At 41.8% G+C, this 16,430-nt stretch overlaps 1 protein-coding gene across 1 annotated transcript in view; it reads right to left on the bottom strand.

The window, feature by feature from the left end:
* LOC134532132 (monocarboxylate transporter 14) overlaps positions 1-16,430 on the bottom strand; it is a 46,299-nt gene that overhangs the window by 5,819 nt on the left and 24,050 nt on the right. Inside the window, exons 2-8 of the mRNA XM_063368474.1 lie at positions 14,622-14,724; positions 11,525-11,651; positions 9,529-9,672; positions 6,098-6,357; positions 4,295-4,546; positions 3,241-3,598; positions 645-836 (exon numbers count right to left, since the gene is read on the bottom strand). Coding sequence (XP_063224544.1) covers positions 645-836; positions 3,241-3,598; positions 4,295-4,546; positions 6,098-6,357; positions 9,529-9,672; positions 11,525-11,651; positions 14,622-14,711 — 1,423 coding nt within the window. The 5' untranslated portion in view covers positions 14,712-14,724. The remainder of the gene's footprint in view (positions 1-644; positions 837-3,240; positions 3,599-4,294; positions 4,547-6,097; positions 6,358-9,528; positions 9,673-11,524; positions 11,652-14,621; positions 14,725-16,430) is intronic.

Here is a 16,430-nt window from a genome sequence, read left to right as displayed (position 1 = left end):
TTCGGATCAATGAACTGTATGACTCTGAATGTTTTCTCCACACACTTCACTGATCCGAAGAAGAATTTCACCCGCTGTCACATCTTAGGCGCTAAGAAAACGAATCACAGCGCGTATTTGTCAGTCGGTGGGATTCTCAATCGACGGAGGCATTTTCAATACTCACAATCAAACGTAAACACGGTCGTACGTTCCCGCAATGGCGTCTGTTGGTTTGCTGACAGATGCGTGGGATGCCAACCGCAGCGCCGTGGTACTTATTAAAAAAAAGGGGGGGGGGAGGGGGGGGGGGGTTGTCTGTAAAGTTGGTTTACAGACGATAAATTTTACGTGATAACGTCATAAGGAAACATTGATGAAAAAATTGCATACTTTTTAATTTTCAAATATTATTTACAGTTTTTTTTTTTTGCAAATTTAATTTAAATAATTTGTTTGAATATAATCACGAGCAATTAGTTAAAAAGCCCGCCTTAACCTGTTTGATATTATAGAAATATATTCTCGCACGGTGGTTGGCCGGTTCTTGCACGCTCGGCTCAGGCGGAACGTGACAATGAGTCATGCCGGCATTCATCGATTCATAAGACGTTATCACGTGGAAGACACCCGCGGTACGGCAGGTGGTGGGCCTGGGGACCGACCTATGACGGGGCCGAGGGTCAGGATGAAGATGCCCTTGGCCACCATGTGCAGGCCGAAGGCGGCGGGCAGCTTCTCCAGGCTGCAGTGCTCCGAGATGGTGAGCGTGAAGTTGATGAGCGTGGCCCCGCGCAGGAAGCCGTTCAGCACCAGCCAGCTCATCAGGTAGACGTAGCTCGTCTGCTCAGCCAGCGCTGCAACCACCACGCCCGCGCAGGGGGTCCACAGTTAGCACTTTCCCACTGGATCTAGTACTTTTAGTGGTCTAGTACATTTACGCTCAGATCTAGTACTTTTTTATCTTTAATATAATAATATTACAACTCCGATATGTTTTATTATTAAGCGTAATTATTTTTAAAAAAACTATGGAATTTATATTTGTGTGGTGTGATATTTAAGTTTAAGCATTGCAATGTCATAATAACTTCCTAAATTGTTAAAACCATAAAAAAATAACAATTTAGTACTTTTTTTTTTCAAATCTAGTACTTTTTTCTTGCCTAAGTTGGTACGAAATATTTTTTCCTTGCGGACACCCTGCGCCCACGCTCGCAGTCAGTGGTGTCCGGGGTCTTGGAGGGGGTGGGACACAGCGGTGACGGGATCACCGACAAGTACGGTGAGTTGTGATGAAACCGAAAAACGACATCACTACATCATGCGACACCGAGATGCAAGTTAATGCAACATGAAGCACAGAAATTCAACAAAAATAATGAAAATAATTAGCATACTCAATCAAAACTCACCTCAGATTTTAAAAAATGTAATCCTTTTATATATTAAATTAATGTATATTATTTAAATGGAGTTAGTAGCAAAATGTATGTAGTACGAAATATATTGGGAAAAAATTTGGTTTTTTATATTATTGAAAATGTTATTAGTAACCAATTGTTTATATAATGACATTGGTACATGTTAAAAATGTATATATACATAAATACTTGCTGATTTATTTGTATTGTTCCCAGTAGTTTGACATGCTTATTACATTTTTATTATAAATTGTAAAATTTGATCATGTGTCAGTCAATACGATGCTGTTCTGGTAAAGGAAGTAGTTAGCATTGAAAAGTAAGGGTCATATTTGTTAAAAATGGTGCTATCTTTATGAATAAAATATGAATAAACAGAGTTCATAAAAATAAAAACAATACCACTGAAATCTCCTGTTTTAATAAATAAGAACTTGGTCTAAAAATAAAATCATGCAATCTTGTCTCTACTGATAAGGGTTGGAATAATCGCAGTGGCAAGGATGACCCGGAAGGGCCAGCTAGGAGAGTAAAGACAAGGATCTGTGACCAGCTCACGTGAACACAAGGTCGTGAATGTCCTCAGACGCATAGGGTTGGCATTACTTTGTAAACACAGACCACGAATATCGAGAAAATAACCGACTGTAGTTTTTTCCAACCGCAGAGCCCTTTTTGAAGCCACCGTTTCTTGTGAGGCCCCAAGAAACGTGTAGCGACTGTGAACAGTGCATCACACTAATTTGGCATTCAAATTTAAATCACTTCCAGTGGACGGAAAAATATTTGGTTACACTGTCAATCCAGAAATGTAAGATTATAATCACAAAAAAAATTAATTGTTTTTTTTTCAATAGTGATACCTTTCATTTTTTTTTTTTCATTTTTATAAAGGCCATGGATGGAGCCCCTGAGAAAGTGTTGTCCAATGGCTCTGGAGAACACAGTTTGTGAAACTCTGGCCTATTGGAAGGAACCATGCATGCTCTTCCTGAAGTGGCTATGAGAAACTTAGAAAGGACCACCAGACCAGGTCCTATGGAGTGTGAGGTGTTACCGCTGCTTCGCCCGTCCCTGCGTCGAAACAGAGCTGCAATTTGACCAAAGAGCAAAAACAATAGTACTATCCTGCTGACACCGGTGGCATGAATTGAGAATCGCAACTGAAAATATAAAATCTTAAACCACCGATTTTGATTATTTACCTGTTTAAGCACCACATCCATCTAAACATAAGAAACCTGGTGTCATTGAACCAATGCTTCCAAACATGATGAGCTCAAACAACGCTCCGCACCTGAGGCAGCTTAGATCTGAGGGACGATGAACCTTAGAGTCTCGCTATTGGTTCTTTCTGAAGCCAGCAGTAATGGAGCTCAGAACATCAACCAACATCAAAATGTTTCAGCATAATTAAAAAACTATTCACCTAGATGTAATTCATTTCTATTAAAGAACACTTATTCGCTATAAAAGGTTTTTTTTGATGATGTTTTATTACTTCATCTTATTTATTTTATTACATTTGGCTACAAATCATTTTATTTCTATTGTATCGAGTGATTTGGTTGATGTATTAGGTTTTCGACTCATTTCCGTATATGTGGATTTATTTCAGTTCCATTTGTATCGTGATAAATGTTTAAATATACATATTAGCTGATTAAATAAATAACAAATAGGCAAAGTCATTAACCTACACAAATTCTTTATAAAAGAAACAGTGAGCTGCTATCGTTTAATAATTTAAAATGTGCTAATACGACAGGAGCATGTTATTGGCTGGAGGGTGTGTCCCGCGGGAACCGGACCACGCGGCTAGGGATGGAGCACCCACCGGACCTGGAGATGCCGAGGAACACCCCAGCCACCATGAACAGCGTCCGGCGGCGGATGCTGACACGGTCGCAGATGGGCGGCAGCACGACGCGCGCGATCACGTCCGCGATGGCCGTCATGGACAGGAAGAAGGCGGTGTCCACCTTGTTGTAGCCGAGGTTGGCGAAGAAGAACGGCACCACCATCTTGAAGTTGAGCTCGGCCACGTAGAAGGTGGACAGCCCGAACAGGATGTTGAGGTAGGACGGGTCCTTGAGCAGGTCCAGATCCATGAAGTGGGCGAAGCGCTTCCAGTAGCTCTCCGCCTCGTGGGCCTTCTTGCCGCCGGAGTGACCCTCTTCGTCGTCGTGCACCGGCTGTGGGCATGCCAGGCCTCGGTCAGACACACCAGGGTCATCGGCACGTTTGAGTAGCAGCACACACATGTACGAACCACTCGGTAGGGACAAGATGTTTTATAAAATGGGATGAAACTATCATTGTGAAAGCATCTGTTTCAGACCAATTTATTACAAATCATTTTATTGTAAAATGCAACATATTAATAAAAGCTGTTTATTTAATTAAGCGGACGGGTTCGCTCCAAGGAGAAAATTGACGTGCCGAGACCTCGTGGACATAGAGAAATGATACACACTCACTATTTATGTGTCTATGAAACATGATTTTCTTCTGCAATTTAAATTGTAATATACAAAAAGGGTATTGAAAATTGAAACAAATATGGCGACACTACAAACTGTCAGGATCTTTATTTTTTTCTTACTCTCTACTTAGTTCCTTACTCTCGCTCTGTCTCTTTCTATTGCCCCTCCCCAGGAGCATTAAACGTTTAACGCAACCTTGTTGGAAGTCGCATTAGTAGTTTCACTTCAAAAAAATTTTTCCGAATGTCTTGAAGCGTGTTTGGGAAGAAGTTACTGCAAAACTGTAGGATTGTTAGACATAAAACGAGCAGGATTATCGAGCGGACACGTCGTGAAAGACAGGGCTGTCGGGCGTGTGAACCAAGTGCGGACGGGCGGGACGGGCGGGACGGGTGGGCCACCCACCGGGTGTATGTGGAAGGAGCTGCCGGTGAAGTCCATGCTGGACATGTTGGAGATGACGGACTGCTTGCGCCGCAGCTGCACGGCCGACAGGGAGGCGGTGGAGGTGATGCGCGGCATGAGCGGCCGCTTGCCGCCCGCCCTCTGGGCCTCCGCGTCGTCGCCGGCCCGGGACACCTCGATCCTCGGCTGCCTCAGCAGGGGCTTCTGCGCCTCCTTCTGCTTCTCCTCAGCCGGCGTCCCGTTCCCTTCCTCCTGCGACACACGACCGGCGGCTCAGCACATCTCCAAGGTACAGGCCGCGAAATATCATCTTTGAAAGATATCTGCAATGGGAGTGCATGACTCAGTGGCGTAGCCAAGATTTGTGTATGGGGGGGTGTTAAGAAGCATGGCCTCTCTCTCTCTCCCCCCCCCTCCCCCCCCCCCCCCCCCTCCGGTGTTAAAGCGGGAGGTCCGGGGGTCCTCCCCCGGGAAAATTGGGATTTTAAGGTGTAAAATAGTGCTATTTTAGCAGTTTTCGGTTCTTAAATTTAAATATTGTAATGGTAAAAATTTTATTAATTTTAATATGAAATTTGTTTGACGGATGAATAAGAAATTAATTAAATATTTGGTGCTGGGGGGGGGGGGGGGGGGGGGGGGGGTTTGAACCCCTAAAACCTCCCCTTGGCTACGCCCCTGGCATGACTTGATGTAAGCTTTTGGACATACGCCATTGCTAAGCTCATGTATGTCTGTAGAAGAAAACTACAAAAAACACAAAAAACAAAAACACAAATTAAGCAAAAATATCAACAGGATATAAACACCACATAATATTCCATAACAGGAATATGGTCAACAAACAAAAAAAAAAATAAAAATGGACTAACAGAACGAAAAAAAAAACCTGCATATGAAGACAGCACAAAAACATACAGACAACAGCACAACAGACATACATGAGCTAAGCAATGATGGCGTATGACCAAAAGCTTACGTGAAGTCAGGCTGTAAAATATTTGCCACCCTTGCCTCTACAATCTTCATTTCCTAGATTATTTTTACAATCCAACAATTCCGTTTGAATTGTACGTAAAATAATTTTTGGGTATATTTTTTGAGCTAATCAAAGCTCAATCATGTGGGCAGAGGGCGCAGAGGCCGATTACTGGTTTGGTGGGGGGGGGGGGGGGGGCGGCAAACTAGCTGTTTTACTCTAGAATATGGAAGTTTGCTTGCTACACGGATTCACGGAACGTGCAATGACAAGGGAGAGGGGAAAGTCATCAGCAAAATTTGTTGCTGACTTCTATCTGTAAAACATCAGAAAACAGAAAACCGTTATGGAAAAATCTTTTTGATTTCTATGAGGTAGCAAAAAAAAAAAAAAATCGGTCCCCAAATCTGCCGCCCTAGGCGCACACACCATAATAGAGACGTAAATACTGAAAGATGATAATAAACTACCTGGAATACCTTTTATTATACCAGTAAAATTTTAAGTTTGATATATATATATATATATATATATATATATATATATATATATATATATATATATATATATATAGACACACACACACACAAACATATATATGTATACATATATATATACATATACATACACATACATACACACACACATATATATACAAAAACACACACACACGCTCACACACACATATACACTGACACAATCACGTTTGACATTATTTTAAAGAATTCTACATTAAATGTCATGTCTTAGTTGGGTATTACAAGTGAACACGTGCTTGTCACCGAGCGGGGAAGGAGACAAGGAGGGAGGGAGAGGGCAGTCACCTCGCCGGCAGGCCGCAGGTGCCACTTGATTGGCTGCAGCAGCAGCGAGCCCACGATGGAGTGCAGCGACACCCCGCCCAGCAGCAGCACGGAGCCCGTGAAGCCGTACTCGCGGATCACCAGCTGCACCAGCTGGGGCATGAGCATGAAGCCCACCGCGGTGCCGGCCATGGAGAGCCCCACCGCCTGGCCGCGGTACTTCACGAAGTAGTGGTTGAGCGCCACGAAGCCGCTCGTGGTCGCGAAGCCCACGCCCAGGCCTGCGGGCACGTCCCACGTCCGCCAACCTCGCTCTACCCCACCGCCCGGCCTGTCGCACAGCGCAGACCCCGGGAGGGGGGCCATGGGGGGGGGGGGGGACAGCCCCTCCCGAGACCAACTTCATTGACTAGTGCATATTTCATGTTCACTTAAACATTTAATTCCACATGTTAAACTTTCATCTCATCAAAAAGTTGCATGGAGCTACTAAGGTTCTGTATTTGAAACCTGTAATTTGTAAATAATTTTCCAAGGCCAATATCTGACCTCTTTCATTTTTTGCAACTATGTACGACCTTTCTTTGTGCAATAGCCCCTCCCGAAAAGTCATCCTGAAGCCGCCATTGTGTCGCACAGCAGAGATCGTGATGATTGCAAGAGACCCCAGAGTTTGACGGAAACATTTCGCTTCGACATATTTCCCGAAATACAGCTTGTCCAGAAAAAATTGTCCCAGTTTCAATGGCATATTTTAACAGTTTAATTTAGACTGTTTAAGTAGCTTGGCTTCTGGGTTGTAACCGTGTCCTTGGCGAATAATTCACCGACGTTTCGGTTCAACATTGCAGTCGCCATCATCAGGGAGCAGTTACCTACTACAACCCAGAATCCAAGCTGCTTCAGACAATGGACGTGAAAGCCTGCGAACATTATTAAACTATTTAAAACAAATCATACATCAAATTGAAGGTAAACTAACCTAGTTTTTCTTACAGATTTTTTTTATATTTGCATTTTTAGTTTCACAGCACACACCAAAACTAAGTTCCAATTCTTCCCACATTTTGGTTAGCAAGTCCGGAGTAATGGAAGCAGTAGCCTCTTCGATTCTGTGTCTCAACTCCGGAAAATCATTAGGTAGCGGCGAAACATAGACACAATCTTTTATAAAGCCCCAAAGGCAAAATTTGCATGGCCTTATGTCAGGTGAACGTGGAGGCCAGCGAAAAAGAGCCTTGTCGTCTCGACCATCACGGCCAATCCAACGGTCTGTCAGAGACTTTGATGTTCAACCACACTCCTACAAAGAAATTCTAACTGCCAAATAAAGTTTACAGGTTTACCCTCTACTAACTGGGATAAGAGCCGTTCTTTCACGCTGCAAAGGCAAAAAACAACAAAGCAGTTATCACAAACTGGCTTATCTAAAACTGTTTTAGTAACTCTTTAAATGTGACCTTGAACCAAAACTCTATAATGCTTCCAATTGATATGTACTATTAATTTTTGTAACTAGGACTTTCTTTTATGCACCTACTGTACTGTAATATTTGTTTTGTGTTATGAGCATTAAGATGCACAGAAACTGCAATGTGGAAAATATGTCACCAACCATTGACAGTAATAGAATTAACTTTAAAAATATTCAGGTAACTTTTGATTGGGTGGCTCAAGCATAAAAAATAGTAATATTACCTAAAGAGTATTATTGAGTTACTTTAATTATTCTTGACAATGATAAAATAGAAATAGTTCTTTACCTGAGTGACATTTTATTTTCCAGTATCACGTAAATGGGAGTGTTCGATTAGTATCATGTTGTGATTTATGTTTAAACTAAATGTTACCTACATATGTAAACAAATATCAGCAGTAAAAATTGTTATTAATAAAATACATAAAATATTGTTCAGTAATCACTTTTATGTGTTTATTACATTCTAATTATGAAGAACCTTGCCCTGTTTCAGGTTTTCAAATATCTCTTCACATTTTTCGTTTCTTGTAATTCATTGTTTTAGTTGTGTATTCAAAATTTATTTGTTCCATTGTTAACAGTCCATGTGCATTAGGCAGGAAAATGATCTTGTCATCATTGTTTAATCATTTTGATGGTTTTGAATACTATCAAACTTTGTATTACAAAATATTTCATTGAATTAATGATGATATGTGGATATTTATGGAACGAATGATTGTGCATGCATAAGTAATGGTCAGTAATGAAATTCACTTAAAGAAAAATGAGATTACCGCATTGTTTTATATACTGCAGGTGATTGCTGTGTTGGGTGTTTATAATAGAGACCGGAAAAATTCGCGAATTCATTTCGCGATAGGCTAAAATACAAATAGTTATACCTCAGTGCTGCCTCTGCTATTGGCTCACAACTCACCTGGATGACGCTGGGCCAATGAGAAACACCCAACCAAAGTTTTATCGAATCACAGGCTGCTACGTTGGAACGTCTCACAAGACAGCAGCCAATGAGTGGGTGACATTTGACAAAGTGTACGCAGAACTATGGAGTTCATCCTGGAGGTCATTGAACCCGCGAATATTTCCGGGTCCCTATTTATAACAATAGTGAATGGTTGGACTGATTAGGTTATGCTAGCAAAATAATACCTACAAAGCTATTAATGTATTTCCTTTGTCCTGAATGGGGAAAAAATTCAGTCTTTCTATTTTTATTGATTCAGTGGAGCATACAAAAATTCTTCTTGTGGTGAAGGGTATCTAATGTAGAGTGCTATTAATTATTTAAATGCCCATTAAAGACCTACTTGAATCAACTAACAGTATGGATCTATATGAGTGGAGTATAAATTGAAGACAAACAGCCACTGCACGCATATACACACTCCGAAGGGTGCTACAGCTCAACCCACATTACTTGCAGCATGCTGTAGCTATGAGCACAGCTAGGAATGTCTTTCACAGGGGTTGTCTGTAAAGTCGGTTTACGGAGAATAATTTTACGTGATAACGTCATAAGAAAACACTGATGAAAAATTGCATACTTTTGAATTTTCAAATATTATTTACAGTTTTTGCAAATTTAATTTAAATAATTTGTTGAAATATAATAACGAAGAATTAGTTATAGAAATAAACTGAAATCAAATCAATGTCAATAAATTGTTAATTTCGGAATTACGAAATTGGACAAATAAATAATACATTTTGTTAAATTGCTGCTTTTTAAAAGCCCGCCTTAACCTGTTTGATATTATGGAAGATTTTCTCGCACGGTGGTTGGCAGGTTCTTGCACGCTCGGCTCAGGCGGAACGTGACAATGAGTCAAGGTTTTTTTTTGTGCGTGCAGCCGGCGTTCATCGATTTATAAGACATTGTCACGTCAGAAATTGAAAGAGGCACGCACGCCGGGCGCTAGCTGGTTGACAATGAGCTCGTCCTGAAGCCACCGTGCCGGCGAGGACTCACCGCCCATGAGGCTGTACGTGGTGAGGATGTGCGCCATGCTGGCGGCAGGCGAGGTCAGCAAGATGGCGGTGGCGGCAAGCGTGGCGCCCGCCAGACCCACCTTGCGGTACGAGAACTTCTTGATGAGCGGCCCCACGAACAGACCTGCGACCCCATCACACAGCTGCTCTGCCCCGCGCTCTTTGCAGCTCGGATGGAGCCAGTGGCGTAGCCAGGGGGGTTTTTTAGGGGTTCTAAACCCCCCCCCCCAACCCAACTTAGCCACAACTTTTTTTTTCTTATCTGAAAGCAGGTTAGCTACAAGCCTGAGTGTCTTACTGCTATCACCGGCCACTGCACTGGAGGGGAAGAGCGAGCCCTACCGATTCTCCTTCCCTTCCCCCTACCCCTGTGGCGAGCAGAAGCTACAAGGTTGTGATGCCATGGCGGGTCCCAAGCTTTCAAATATCTTACACCTACTGTATTTAACCAGCGGGGTAATTATAAGCAGGTGGTGACTGGGTAACTCTTCAAGCTAAAGCTAATTGTTTCCAGGAATATGCCAGTTCTGCCGAAACCCAACCCTTTTTATTCCTTTTTTTTGTATTGTCGATCTTCGAGCATGATTTATGATTTTGAGTGGACTTGGACAAGGCACTTGGATTGATTAAAATATATTTAATTAATTTCTTATTTCATCACTCAAACAATTTTGTTATTAAAAAAATTAATAATATTTTTACCATTACTATATTTAAAGTTAAATACCGAAAACTGCTCAAATAGCCCTAATTTACACCTTGAATCCAAAAATTTTCGGGGGAGGACCCCCAGAACCCCCACTTTAATAGGGGGGGGGGAGACCATTCTTCTTAACACCCTCCCCCCCATACACAAATCCTGGCTACGCGATTGGATGGAGCAGTCCTTCATGTTTGGTTAATTAGAGTTAATTACTGTATTTATTATTTTCAAGTTGATCAATTGTTCAACTAGGACAACAGATAAATCATAATTTTGGTGAGAGACATACATTGACTGGTTTTTGACCAACATCGAAAATGCTCGGTAGGTGAATTTGTCACAAGGAAATAATATGAACCGATACTTACATTACTCGTAAAGAATATAATTATTAAGTAAATGCAACTCTTGGGAAAGGGGGTATTTGCCCTTGCCCAGCCCTAATTTTTTTTTAAAATTTTATTTTGTAGGGAATATTTATGTTGACTTAACTCAAAAACTTTAATTCGTGTGTTAACTTTCCTTTCACTAAATGTTTTTTGAAACTATAAAATAACAGTATTTGAGACCATAATAGTGTAAATATTCCAAGCCAATCTCTGACTTATTCAGGCTCTTTTACACTGCCACAGTGCCGCTGTGTGGCGCATTGGGAAAAATTGCCAGAATTGTCTGCAGCCACTGCGCATGCGCCACTCTGCTACATTCCCAGTTAGTACTCGAAAAACGGTTTGGAAGGAAGCAAGAAAATTGTTTGTGTTGCTACAGCTAAATAAACTGCGTGAAAACAGAAGACATTGGAATTACTCGGCCTCCACTAGTGTGAATTCGCCACTCAGGTGAATGGTTCTGTTTGGTTTCAAGAGGCCACGGTGTGGCATGTTCCTTGCACGCTCGCAGTGGCCCAGTGTGAAGGGAGCCTGCAACTGCGTCCTTTCTTTGTGTGACAGCCAGTCCCGAGAAGTCTTCTGGAGTTATCCCTCTTATTAAGGGAGATATGCGCCCTTTAAAATTCATATTCTTGAACATTTTTTTTACTAACATAAAATTTTACTTGCAGCTAAGCGAAAAATAGACAAATAATGCTTTTCATTCCTGGAGTAAAAAAAAATAGTCTTCTAATAGATTTCCCTTGTTTTTGCATGCAGGTTATGTTTCAGCAGAAAGCCACCTTGAGCAACCCAGCCAGCGCAGGGGCGAGGCGGCAGGTTACCGCACACGGGGGGGGGGGGGGGGGGGGGGGGGGGGGGCACCGCCGCCCCGGGGGCCTTGCCTGAGAAGTTGATCATGCCGTCCTGCAGGCTGACGATGAGGGACGCCCCGGTGGTCTCGATGCCCAGGTCGCTCAGCTTGTCCCCGAACAGCAAGCCGAACGAGGGCTCGATGGACCGGGAGGCCAGCTGTGCAACAAACACCACCGACCACACACCGTCAGCTCCCCGGAGCCCCCACACGCTTACAGGGCCTGATTCACCCTCAGGTTGATTGAACGGTGCTACGCACAAATGAGTTAACCAACAAAAGGAAAAAAAAAAGTTATTGAAATAATTGTGTAGGTAAATAAAATGACACTTTTAATTGAGCTAAATTTCTTTAACCGACATTCCTTGCTACTATGCCATCTTGCGACCAAACATCCAATTCACTGCCACAATACCGGTTAATGTGTGTTCAACTTTGAAGCTCAATTTACTCAATTGAAAATGTTTGTGGGTTGAACCAATTTTACATAAAACCGTCCAATTAGGCTGCAGCCTAGGGCATGAGGATCGGGGGGGGGGGGGGGGGGGGGGGGGAAAGCTGTAATCGTGTCTTCGCATGCACTATTAATCTAGCATCATACCCTACATATTTCAACTAGACCGAGACAAAACACTAAAACTACTTAAATGCGCTGTGAACTGAAAAAAAGCTTCGGACTCCCATGATTTTAACAATGAATTTTTGAAATTTTTTTTTAAAAAGCGTGCGTAAAACCAACACTGAATTGTCATCCGGCGGGGGCGCGTCCTCGCAATTAGCCCCGGGCGGTCAGAACTCTCGATCAGCCGCTGCGTGCTTCTGTTGGCTCCACTTGGAACTAACTACGCAAACAAATCTGGGAAGTCAATTTTAACCTTTTTCTAACTGTCTTATCGATTTGAAACTTTGCAAGAGTATATAATCCGGATGACAATACAATAATTTGGTAGCATCGAACTGATGGAGCCAGGAGTTGGATAGTGAAACTCATCAAGGGTTACTAGTAAACCCCTCACTTTTTAGTCCGTACTGACACAAGCGCGTATTTTAAAACTATAATTTATTAACTTTTTAGTGTGTAACTAACTGATAAAAGTATTTTTTTTTTATTTTAGTTTTTTTTAAATATAATATATTATTATGTGTGTGTGTTTACCTAAATAGTAGGATGAAAATTACAAGTTGATTGCAGATAGAATTCAGTGGAAATCTTACAAGTTATGCAACATGAACATATAACGTTTGCAGTATGGCCACAGTAACATTTTTAGTGTTTTTTTTTACTGCAGGGTTTCAAAAGTTGTTCATTAAGTAATGGGTAGGGGGCCTGACAAAATTATTTGCCGGCCCTGTGTACTCATAGGAGATACTGGAATATTAGGACAGGACAGCATTTTTGAACATATGGTTTCAAACACTGATTTACAGGATTTGAATTTTTTTTTTTACTTTTAAACATTAATTGACATTTTATAGCCATGGAATGCCAAAAAAAGGAAAGGAAGCCTACAAAATAAGTCAAAAGATTGTGAAGGTTAAAAATTATTAAGTTCAAGCTAGATTGCACATTAATAATGGCATACAACTGGAAACAATGTAAAGTACACATTATTAAAACTAACTATGCTATATTTAATATTGGTGAAATGTGCAACAAATACAAGAATAAAATTTTTTTTTAAATTTTTAATGTAGTAAAAATTAAACAAAAAAATGGTGTGTGGCTACGTACCCCCGTTATAAGTTATACTTCTTATTGATTTAAGACACTGAACTATTTTGAAAAATACTGTAACAAAAATTAATTAAATAAATACTCAGGACTGTATTCAATATTAATATAAACATATGTATATACCTATAACATATTATTATAGCCAATATGAGCAACAAATAAAATGTATTTATATGTATTTGCTCAAAGCACAATTTGTATAATCCTGTAATCTGTAATTTAAGAAAAGTAAAAACAAAATTCCACAAACCACAGCCCTTTCGCTCAACATCCACGCACTATAACCACTGTGCTACGAAGCCTGACGGAAAACTGTAAGGTGAATAGGTATGTACTATATTTGTAATACCAGAATACTTATGTTTATTAAAACTTGAAATTACTCTTTACACTGACTATTTTACTTTATCTAATAAATTATAGGGTAGTTTGACTATCATAAATTTTTATTTGGCACACCAATACGTTTGGTATGTTCCCTAATTTTTATGAACGTGACTACATGTATATAGATGTTTTATATTCACACACGTGGGTCCACCTTCTCCCTGTGAAAATTTAATTGCATGGTGCACACGCATCGTAAAAATTCACTCTCATCATATTTCCACAACGTGCCTAAAAAAGTATAGCTTCAAAAAAAAGAGGGGGGGGGGGGGGGTTGTTTGTCTGTAAAGTCAGTTTACGGATGATAATTTCACGTGATAACGTCACAAGAAAACATTGAACAAAAAATTGCATACTTTTTAATTTTCAAATATTATTGACAGTTTTTTGCAAAATTAATATAAATTATATTGTTTAAATATAATCAATGAACAATTAGTTAAAAAGCCCATCTTAAACCTGTTTGATAATGTAGAAGATCTTCCTCGCATGGTGGCTGGCCGGTACTTGCACGCTCGGCTCAGGTGGAACGTGACCAATATTTCTGTGCGTGCAGCCGGCGCTCATCGATTTACAAGACGTTATCACGTCAAAAAAATATGAAATTGATAGTAGGAACGCACAACGCTCCCATACAGAATGAGTAGAGACCGGAAAAATTTGCGAGTTCAATGACCTCTAGGGTGGACTCCATGATCCTCTATGCACTCGGGAGAATTGCATCCGCTCATTGGCTACTGACTCGTGGCACCTGTTAACTGGGATGCTCGTGATTCGCTACTTCTTTTGTTTACATTTTTTCCATTGGCCCAAAGTTTTTCAGATATACTGTGGTCCAATCACCGAAGCAGCAAAAATACAAACTTTTTGGATTCTCCAGCCTATCGTGAAATGAATGTGCGAATTTTTCAGGTCTCTAAGAATGAGCCTTCGCACCGATGACGCACCGAGCCAGACCGCCGGCGGACAGCAGACCTGGCCGGCGCGGGGTGGACGGGGCACTTACGTTTATGAAGCTGGCGCCCAGCACCACCATCCAGCCCCAGCCGCCATCTGGGGCCACCAGCTTCTTGGCTGGCGTCGTCTTGGCCGCCATCTCTCCAGCCGCGCTGCAACACACCACACATGCACTTCACTTCAGGTGCCATCAGTGGCATAGCTAAGGTAACTGGCACCCCTGGCCAGAATCGAAAATGGCATCCCCTCTTGGATTAAAGAAGGGAGGTGGGAGGATTCAGTAACGCGAAACCGTCGCATCGGGACCCCCCCCCCCCCCCCCTTTTCCCTGCTCCGAAACCCCTGGCGGAGGCCATCCATGCCACCCGCTTGCTACGCCACTGGGTGCCTGCCATGTTCTTCCAACGACCAGGGACAAGTCACACAAGGGGGGAAAAAATTAATAAAATTTTCAGCTTGATCCAGGTCTGAATCTTAAAAGGCTCTACACTCACGCAAAAAATGATTACTTAATTTTCTTGTAGTTATTTATCATTTTAAATAGCAACTTTGCAGCGTATCGTTTCAAATGTAATTAAAAGGGACTTTCTAAATATTATTTAACAGCGGTCAGAAGCGAACGAAGGGGGAAAGAAAGATGGGATACACACACACACATATATTCTCCGAAGTACGGAAAAAAAAAACATATCAGTGAAGACAGCATGATAATTTGGGTGATGCAAGCTATATCAATCAACATCAGTGAGTATTTGTTAGGGACCGGAAAAATTCGCGGCTTCAATGACCCCCAGGATGAACTCCATAGTTCTGCGTACACTCGGTCAAATATCACCCACTCATTGGCTGCTGTCTTGTGAGACGTCCCAACGTAGCAGCCTGTGATTCGACACAGCTTTGGTTGGGTGTTTCTCATTGGCCCAGAGTCATCAGAGTTGGGCCAATAGCAGAGGCAGCAAGCACTGAGGTATGTATTTGTATTTTAGCCTATCGCAAAATGAATTCGCGAATTTTTCCGGTCTCTAGTATTAGTTGTCAGAAGTCATATAGGATTTTTTTTTAATTCACGTAATGTTTAATTTTTTCAAATTTTTTACAAACCCCGTCGGTGGAAAGCAAGCAGACAAAGCGCGCAAGCAGGCAGATTGTTCAGGCCGCAGGTATCAGGCGGCCAGACGCGGCATGGAGGTAGCGCGGAGCAGCACATACACCTCTCTGCGCGCTATGTGCGCCTGATACATGTCCACGCGCTCCGGTTTGCGCGCTGCCGCCGGCGTCGCCACGTACCTCCTCTTTGTTGTTGCACATGTACGGAAGGAATGTACTTTTGACATTATTTGGCTTCAGTGATTGGGCCACAGTTTATCTGAAGGACTCTGGGCCAATGAAAAATCTTTAACAGAAGAATTAGCAAATCACGATCATTCCAGTCAACATGTGTAACGAGTCGGTAACCAATCAGCAGATGTAATTTGCACGAGTGCATAGAGGATCATGGAGTCTATCCTTTAGGGATTTGAAATCGCGAATTTTACAGGTCTCTAACTATATAGCATTCATACATACATACATACACACACAAATCCTAATCACTTTTTCCCCAGACAATAGTGGATCTCCAAATTTTTGGGGGACCTTTATACTATCTTCCCAAGAGAAAAAAAAATTGTGTATAATTGTTTGAAGCATGACTTGTAACAAATCAATCTCGCGCAAGTAAATAAACAAAAGAACTAAACACAGCGCACAAGAAATGAGCCAGCAGCACGGTGTGTGCGATCACAGCTGCGGATGGCCCCCGCTCGTCCTTGAAGGAATTTTCCGTCTGACGGCCCGTCCAGAGTTCACGGACGCATCT

Source organism: Bacillus rossius, chromosome 5 (assembly GCF_032445375.1).
Source record: "Bacillus rossius redtenbacheri isolate Brsri chromosome 5, Brsri_v3, whole genome shotgun sequence".
Taxonomy (NCBI): Eukaryota; Metazoa; Arthropoda; class Insecta; order Phasmatodea; family Bacillidae; genus Bacillus; species Bacillus rossius.
This window is presented reverse-complemented; position numbering and strand designations above follow the sequence as displayed.